Source organism: Chanos chanos, chromosome 4 (genome assembly GCF_902362185.1).
Source record: "Chanos chanos chromosome 4, fChaCha1.1, whole genome shotgun sequence".
In the NCBI taxonomy this organism is placed as follows: Eukaryota; Metazoa; Chordata; class Actinopteri; order Gonorynchiformes; family Chanidae; genus Chanos; species Chanos chanos.
The window spans coordinates 21,923,872-21,932,033 of NC_044498.1; the positions used below are offsets into that span (position 1 = coordinate 21,923,872).

The window sequence follows — 8,162 nt, forward strand, 5'->3', positions numbered from 1 at the left end:
GAGTTGCGGTTGTCTGAACTGATGTGCATATTTTCATGTATGGTTGCATTTGCACTGTACAGCCCGTCCTAGGGCGGGTTAGATTTGCGTGAATGGGGCTGGATCTAGCTGAGGCAGCCTCGGTGCGGTGATAGAGCTCACAGAGCGGCTGTGCGGAAGTTCTTTCATCCGTGCTGCAGAAGGGGCTTCGCCCTCGCGATTATTCTCGTCACAACTTTATGCTCTGATCAAAGCAGAAAGGGTGGACTTTCTTCACACCGCATCTCAACAAGATTTTTTATTCACCTCAAGAGACCACCCATCATTTTCGGTGAGTATTTTAAGGATTTTACGGATAAACAGAACAGTGATCAGAGAAGCTTTTCCCCCATAGCGTGAATGCGGGAAACAGCGCGGGGGTGGTAGTGCGTGCTTGCGTGAGAGATCTCCGACAACACAGCCTGCATCACATCTTCCTACTTTCGCTTTCTACACTCCTGTCCTCTTAACTTTCTGATATAAACGCGGAAACTACACATATGTTGTTGACAATAAGGCTATATGATATAGATAGTTGAAATTTCCTTAGTGCGGCATGATTGACAGCCACAACGCCCGCACGACTCTGTCACCGAAATAGGCCAATGAAATTGCGTGGGCGGGATGTAAACCTCTTAACTTAAGTTGACGACAGGGCTCAACAAAAGAACATATTTAATCGTGTCAAGTTAGAACTGTCGTGAGGCAATCTACAGCATACGTTTACGATTATACGGGTCTTTGAACTGAATTCTCGATATTCAGCTCGTCAGTTTAAGGAGAAATTCACAGTATGCTTTCAGTCTGCTCAAGTTTTGTCAACAACCGTATTTGGTTTCATAGCATTAAAATACACAACTGCACATTGTAACAATTCCATCTGCGGTAATATAGTTAGTGTTCTTTCGACTGATTTCATGCCGAGCTTTAAATAAAAACCGTGACTTTTTTTGAAATTCGCGCACATAAAGGCCTGTGGAGATTACAGTTGCTCTAAAGCCAGCCTCAGTCTAGGATTGTTTACACCTTTGCTCAGTAAATTAAAAATGCAAAATAAAGTAAATGCTGTTACTGCTGTGAATAAATACCCTCCTAATCTACTTCAACAGGACTTTAATCGAGTGAACCAAAATCATTTTAATTTATCATTGATTTCTCAAATAAAATGATCAAATTAGCCCTCTCTTTTTCAGCATTTTGTGCAATGGATTAGCAGTTTGAAGAAGAATTCCAAAAAATATCAGGAGGCTAAGATGATCAGAAAAAGTGTGAAAGGAAGGTGAAGAGGAAACAGTATCAGCCTTTAGGCATTCTTTTATACTTCAGCTGTCTCAATGCAGGCAAAAGGTTAAAAGACAAAGACAGGGAAAGCATGCCTCATTGGGCATTAGCTACAGGTAAAGAAGCCCTTTTGGCTCTTGTTAATTATCATGAAGATACCTGACTATAGTGAAAAGTAAAGAGGCATCCCGAAGAACAAGGTCATTCTATTACCTCCCTCCAGCAATAAAAGAACTCAAGATGAGGTTGTCAAAAAACTGGTATGGTGAAGACACAGTTAACTGAAAAACAACTCCATTTAGGGCATGGGGCACAGGTAGCATACTTAGGCCTTATGGATGTTTTGTTTTGTCTGAATAAATCCATGTGCTTTCCAGGGTTGTGTTTCCATGTTAAATGCTTACTTTATCAGTACCAAGTGAGGAGACTGAAAGGTTTGCCTCTAGAAAATGCCTTGTTGTCAGGGACTTAGTGGTTCTTAGTGGTTGTTTATACCAATGTATTGAAGTTCACAATGATGGTATAATAAATAAATTATGCCAGTAGAACTGCATGTGACCAAATGTTAAATGGTGTATACTTTTTTGGTTGTTGTCTGCTAATTTTTTTTTTACAGTTGTGACTGGAATTGAAATGGCCAGAAAGGGAAAATCACTGAGGGTACTGTACTGTCTTTCTCCATTCAGCGTGCAGTATTGAAGCATTGTGTACGTGCTCCAGCACGTCTCTGATGTTCCCTCTCGTTGGATTTACAAATAAGGGCAAATCAGCAAACAGGCCCTTTCCAAAATTATCAGCGGATAATAGAAGCCATTGTTTTCTGCAGGCTGTAGGCTATCAAGTGCAGGATATAAGATTCAGACTGAACCATTTTTTTCTTGTTTGTTTTTCATGGGGTTCAGTATAAGAACGGGCTATACTGAAATTTTGATCAAACCAGTTCTCAGAATGGTTTCTTGAAGTATGATTTTTAGCCTCTAAAGGGCTAAGAAGTGAAGTGGAAACCTTATTTTTTACAAAATAGCAGGTAAAAGACTGTTGTATCCGTAGGTTTAATATACAGATATGTGAAAAGCTTTTGTCCTCACAAATAATCAGAGAATACAAAATTGTGTGTTAATAGTGCAGAAATTCATATTGAATTTTATGCTACTATAAAGTTAATTAACATATTCTTAGGAAGAGACAAAGGAATATGTCACTGTGACTGTGACACCATATGCAAAAATCATAAAAATGTCAGCAGTATAATGATGATGGAAGATTACATTGGAGAAAATGAGTTGTTTCCAGTTAACTATTTAATTTATTAGTGTAGTCTGGGGCAAATGTTTCTATGCCTTGAATCTTGAGGAAGAAATTATTTCCAAACATCAAATAAATTTTAAAATTATAAATGACCATTTTGACCAAAATCTTGGGGACAGGCAGCTTGTCTCATCTCATCTGTTCTCTTGTTGAAAAAGAAAGACAGCAGAGAGCTAGAATGGAGCATATTGGTGTAAAGGCTGGTAACATCAAGTGTTACCAAACAGATATTGGCACCAGAAATTTGAATAGTTATTCACAGAACTCACATGTAGCTCAAAAATAATAACGCAGTATCACCACCAAAGGTTGAATATGAACATCAGCAAAGTTAGAGATATAGACAAAGGCCCAATACAGGCAGCAATAGATGTCCCTGGTACAGTCATCAAAGGTGGGGTATAGTGCACAGATCTGATGGGATAGTTGATTGTCTACTTACTTCTGTGACTCTTAGGTATGGAGTCAGAAGTATGGTGAGATAGTGAATTTTCTTTTTGCTTGGGTGTTGGTCAGCTATGGCTGTGCTTGTGTTTGTGTTCAATTTATCTATTTGCTAATCTCATGAAAGTCTGTCATAACAATTATAATATTTTTCCTCAAAAAAGTATTTTTGATGGGCTTGGTATTAGTCTCTGGCTAATAGGTCTATTTGTTTGTCAGTGGGAACCACCTCTCTGAGTTCAGTTTTTAACCAGGTTATTGAGTTTATGCTTTAGTTAGACTTAAGGTGCCTTATATCTGCAGATGAAGAATATTCAGTTCACTTTTATGTGTACAGTGCTCTTTAGAACAGACACTGTCATAATACAGCCATACAGGATAATATTAGTGACTCACTATTTAGATGTGAGGACCATTTTAGTATAAAGTGTCAAACCACACCAAAACTGGTGTATGTGGCTAACACTCTACTGCAGCGAATTGTGCTTCACTCTCATACAGGTTGAATGGGGGTGAAATTCACTCTGACTGGCGAAATTGGTAGCGAATTCGCTGAGGCAAGCGAAATTGAAATGGCAAATTATCGACTTCATGCAAATGAGAACCAAGCGAGAACCAATCAGTTCAGTGTGTGATATGTTTGGTAAGTGACATTCTCTGGAGATGTGGGAATAACAAAAAAAAGTCTGACCAAGATGGCGGAGGCTAAAGGCTACATGTAGCATGAAAACATGTATATGATTAACTGTACGTTCACACTGAGCGCGGCGAGAGCGTCAAAGTGACCGGAAGTCATTCATTTTCAATGAGAGCCAGCGTCTTTAAGCGGCGAAGAGCGTCGCGGCAAAGGGCGTCGCGGCGAGGGTGGTTTGGGCGTCAAAATACAGTTGAAGTTCGGTTAACTTTATGGTAATGAGATATGACGCGGTTGGGCGGCAACCAATAGAAACTTGGAAGTGCTCCGCTCTAGAGAATTGTAGGGAACACGACAGTATAAACTATTGTTCCCACAAAACTTTTGGTCCTAAGCAAAATGGAGGAGAAACTGATTATATCGGTGGTGGGTTTCCCCATGTTGTACTGTAATGTAGGTTATGCACAAACGTTAGTGTTAATTAAAGACCAAGGCTAGTAAACGTGTCCTATAAACTCCATGCTGGAATTTGACCTAGCCTATCATTAACACAAAAGACACACAACAACAAAAAGCTTTTAAGTAGTGTTTTTCATTAGTTAATTTTGTTACGAAATATGTAATTAGCATTGTTTATTTATTTCTGTAATCGGTCGATTTCGCACCTTCACATTTAAAATATCTCATAAGGTTAACTTATAGCCTACTGGTGGTCAGTCAGCACAAAGATACCGCTCGACCTGTTTGTTTGCTTTATAGCCCCTTTAAAAACATTTGCATAACCAAGCTTTCCGAAGGAACTTGTACCCGCCTATTTCATCAACGGCAGAGCGTCCACAGTGTTCAACAGCGTCGTTGGCAGGGAGGTTTGGGCGACTCTTGACGCTCTCGCCGCTCTCAGTGTGAACGTACAGTAAAAGATGTATGGGCAACCATTTGTGTCTACATCAACACGAGTTGTTGTTTATATGTTACCTGAACTTAGTTGGGGCCAGAGCGGTAGAAAAAACTCTCTCAATGGCTCTGGTCAGGGCAAATAGACCACTGTAGACCTTCATTTAAGCACTCGAACTTTTGAGCCAGATGACTTGCTTGCTGGTTTCGCGACCACGCCACCAGAGCGAAATTTTGCAAGGTGAAATTTATGCGTTGTTTCGCTGTATGGAAGCCTAGCGTTAGAAGGTCTAGGCAGTCTTCTGTAACTATATATCCCAGTTGCAATCTGGTCTCGCTGTGCTGTCGTCCTACCAACCATTCCAAAAAGTATATTTACTTGGATGCTGCGTCTAATGGAAAATGTTAAACCTTTATTTCCCCAAGGTGTAGTTAAGTGTTGCTGATATGTAACTCTCGCCCTTTGATGTTGGTCAGCAGAGGCCAACACATCCTTTATCAGACAGGTTTTACCACAAATCCTTTGGACTGTAAACTTCCATGCTATTTTGAAAGGTTTAGAATGTGAAAAATCTTCATTGCTTAATGATTCTTCTTTTGTCTTTTCCACCTGCCCTCTGATGTATCTCTCCATTTCCCTGTGGTAACAGATCATGAATCAGTTTATATTTGTGTTACCTCAGTTTTGTATACCAGTGGTAAGGTAGCCATGGGAGACCAAAATAATGCCGCATAAGAGCTCCTTATCAATGCAAATTTAGATTTTGTTAGGATTTTATTTAAAATAGTCATTAGGTTTGTGAACAACGGTGACATATTATTCTATGGAAACGTACTCGGCTTCTGTGCAGTCGTATTTGTGTAAGAGAATATAAAGTTCTTGTGTTATAAGAATAAAAAAGAATCCTTTTTGTTTATTTTATACAGACTTCTTTGCTTAGTTTTGTAATGTATTTGGTAAGTTAAGGTAATTTCATGAGTGAACAATTGGAAGCATCCTTGAACTTAACAGTCTGCATTCCTGGGCATGGTTAGTTACAAAAATACAATATTCCGGTCAGCCAGTGTAATTCATTCACAATCTTTAATTAGTAAGCCAAGTAACACCTAGTCTTTGATTGGTTAGTCTTTTTCCATCAACATTATTTTACCAATTTTCAACACCTTTAAAAAAGGAGCATGGATATCATCTTTGAAAAAGTAATGTTTAAAATGTCAATTTTTTTTCTTCATTATACCTTCCAGGATGATGGCGAGGCCTAGTCACAGTGAACATGTCCTTCAGCAGCTCAACAACCAGCGGGAATGGGGCTTTCTATGTGACTGCTGTATCGCTATTGGGGATATTTACTTCAGGGCTCATAAGGCTGTCCTAGCAGCCTGTAGTTCCTACTTCAGGATGATGTTCATTCGAGATCAGCAGGGAACAGCACGTCTTGATCTCAGCAATATGCAAATCAGTGCTGAGTGCTTTGACCTAATCCTGCAGCTTATGTATCTTGGCCGTATTGTAGTTGGCCACTACGAGTTTGAGGAGCTCAAGTCCTCCATGGCCTATCTGCAGATGTACTACATCCCTGACTCACTTGAGGACCTGCGGGACATCCGCACTTCCAATCTAACACCATCCTCATCTGCCTCTTCTTCCTCCTCGTCTAGCTCTTCATCTACCTCCAGTGCAGTCGGAGGAAAGATGATGTTTGGTGTTCGGATGTTTGAGCAGCAGAGGCCCAGCCCTGCAGAAGGCGAACGCATACCCAAGATTGCGACCCCATCAACACGCCATAGCACAAACGTTTTGACTGTCAAACCTGTTGAAGAGGTGGTTATACCCCTCCCTCGTCCACACTCTGAAAGTATGCCCGAGCAGCCATGTGATTTGAGAAAGAGGACCTCAGGCCGGAGCTCTGCCTTGAAAGAGCGGCCCAGGTTTGGTCGCACTTACACTTGTGATGACTGCGGATTCGTCTTCAGCTGTGAGAAGCTGCTCATTGAGCACATCCTCACGTGTACTAACCGCAAGGCATTCCAGCCACCCAGAGTTGGCAAAGAGACTGACAATGACTCCAACAAGGCTGAGAGCTCTGCCTCTGAGGGGGAGCATAAAGTCGTTTGCAAGGGTGAAGATGACTGGGCAGACCACAAGTCAGACTCAGAGACTGTAATCCGATCTGTGGGCACTGGAATGGACAATGAGCCTGCTTCCTCGCAAAACATAAACATTAAAATGGAGCACGAGGAAGACTCAGAATCAGAGATAGAAAATATCAAAGTGATCCAGGTGGGAAAACATACTATAGGCAGCTGCAGCTTACGCCGCAGGGGATATAAAGACATTGTTGGTGACCAGACAACCAGATTTGACAGTGAGGAAGAGGCTGGAGTGTCAGCCATGGAAAAAGGAAGCAGTTCCTTCGAGAGGCATATGACTAGCAGTGAAGAGTCAGGGTCAGCCCCAAAAGTGCCAAGGATTAAAGAAGAGAAGCAAGATGGGGAATGCACACCTTGTGAATTGTGTGGGACCTTGCTTGCAGAGGAGGACCAGTCAGCCCATTACATCTCCAGCCACATGGGACATATCTGTGCTTGTGGAAGGTGTGGCCAAGTGCTGATCAAAGGCCGGCAGCTGCAGGAGCATGCTGAGCGCTGCGGTGAGCCACAGTGTGCGGAGACAGACTCTCCAGAGGAAGATTCCCCAATCCCAGAGGATGGGCAAGCCATGGAGGAGAGTTTATTGGAGGGTGCTGACTTGGGTTTCCGGTGCCCACTTTGTGGCTTGGTGTTCGAAACGGAAAGTCTGGCTGTGGAACACACGCTAGCGTGTCCTGAGCAGGAGCCCTTCCGTCCAACCCTGATGGAGGATGGAGCCGAGCCGGATCATCGACGCAAGCATTTCTGTGGGATCTGTGGTAAAGGTTTCTACCAGCGCTGTCACCTTCGAGAGCACTACACGGTGCACACCAGGGAGAAGCAGTTCACATGTCAGACGTGCGGGAAGCAGTTCCTGCGTGAACGCCAACTTCGGCTTCATACTGACATGCACAAGGGCATGGCACGATATGTCTGTCCCGTCTGTGACCAGGGTACCTTCCTCAAGCATGACCATGTGCGTCACATGATCTCTCACCTGTCCGCTGGAGAGACTATCTGTCAAGTGTGTTTCCAGATCTTTCCTAGCAGCGACCATTTAGAGAAGCACATGGACGTTCACCTGTACATCTGTGGTGTGTGCGGTGAGAAATTCCGCCTCCGTAAAGACATGCGGAGCCACTACAATTCCAAGCACACAAAGAGACAATAAGAGACAGATTTGGCTGCATAAATTTTGCATTGGGTCAAAAACTATGATGACAAAAAAAAAAAAAAAAATTAAAAAGCCATACTGTAAATGTGAAAGCAAATCTATGCACTTAAAACACCAAAAAATTCCTTTAATGACTGCACTTTGAAACAATATGCATAATCCAGGTGCATAGTTCAACTATTGTTGAGGAACTGAGTGCCTGAAGTTTCAGGCAGTTTTTGAGATTCAGTGTCTTACATTCTACACTTAGGATCACACATGTTGGTTGATCAAGGATGT

The 8,162-nt window shown here is 42.0% G+C and overlaps 1 protein-coding gene across 1 annotated transcript; it reads left to right on the forward strand.

Moving 5' to 3' along the window:
• Positions 1–5,828: 5,828 nt before the first annotated feature.
• Positions 5,829–7,880, forward strand: zbtb1 (zinc finger and BTB domain containing 1). Its single transcript, XM_030772686.1, has one exon. It carries the CDS (start codon positions 5,829–5,831, stop codon positions 7,878–7,880), a length of 2,052 nt encoding a protein of 683 aa, XP_030628546.1.
• The last annotated feature ends 282 nt before the right edge of the window (positions 7,881–8,162 follow it).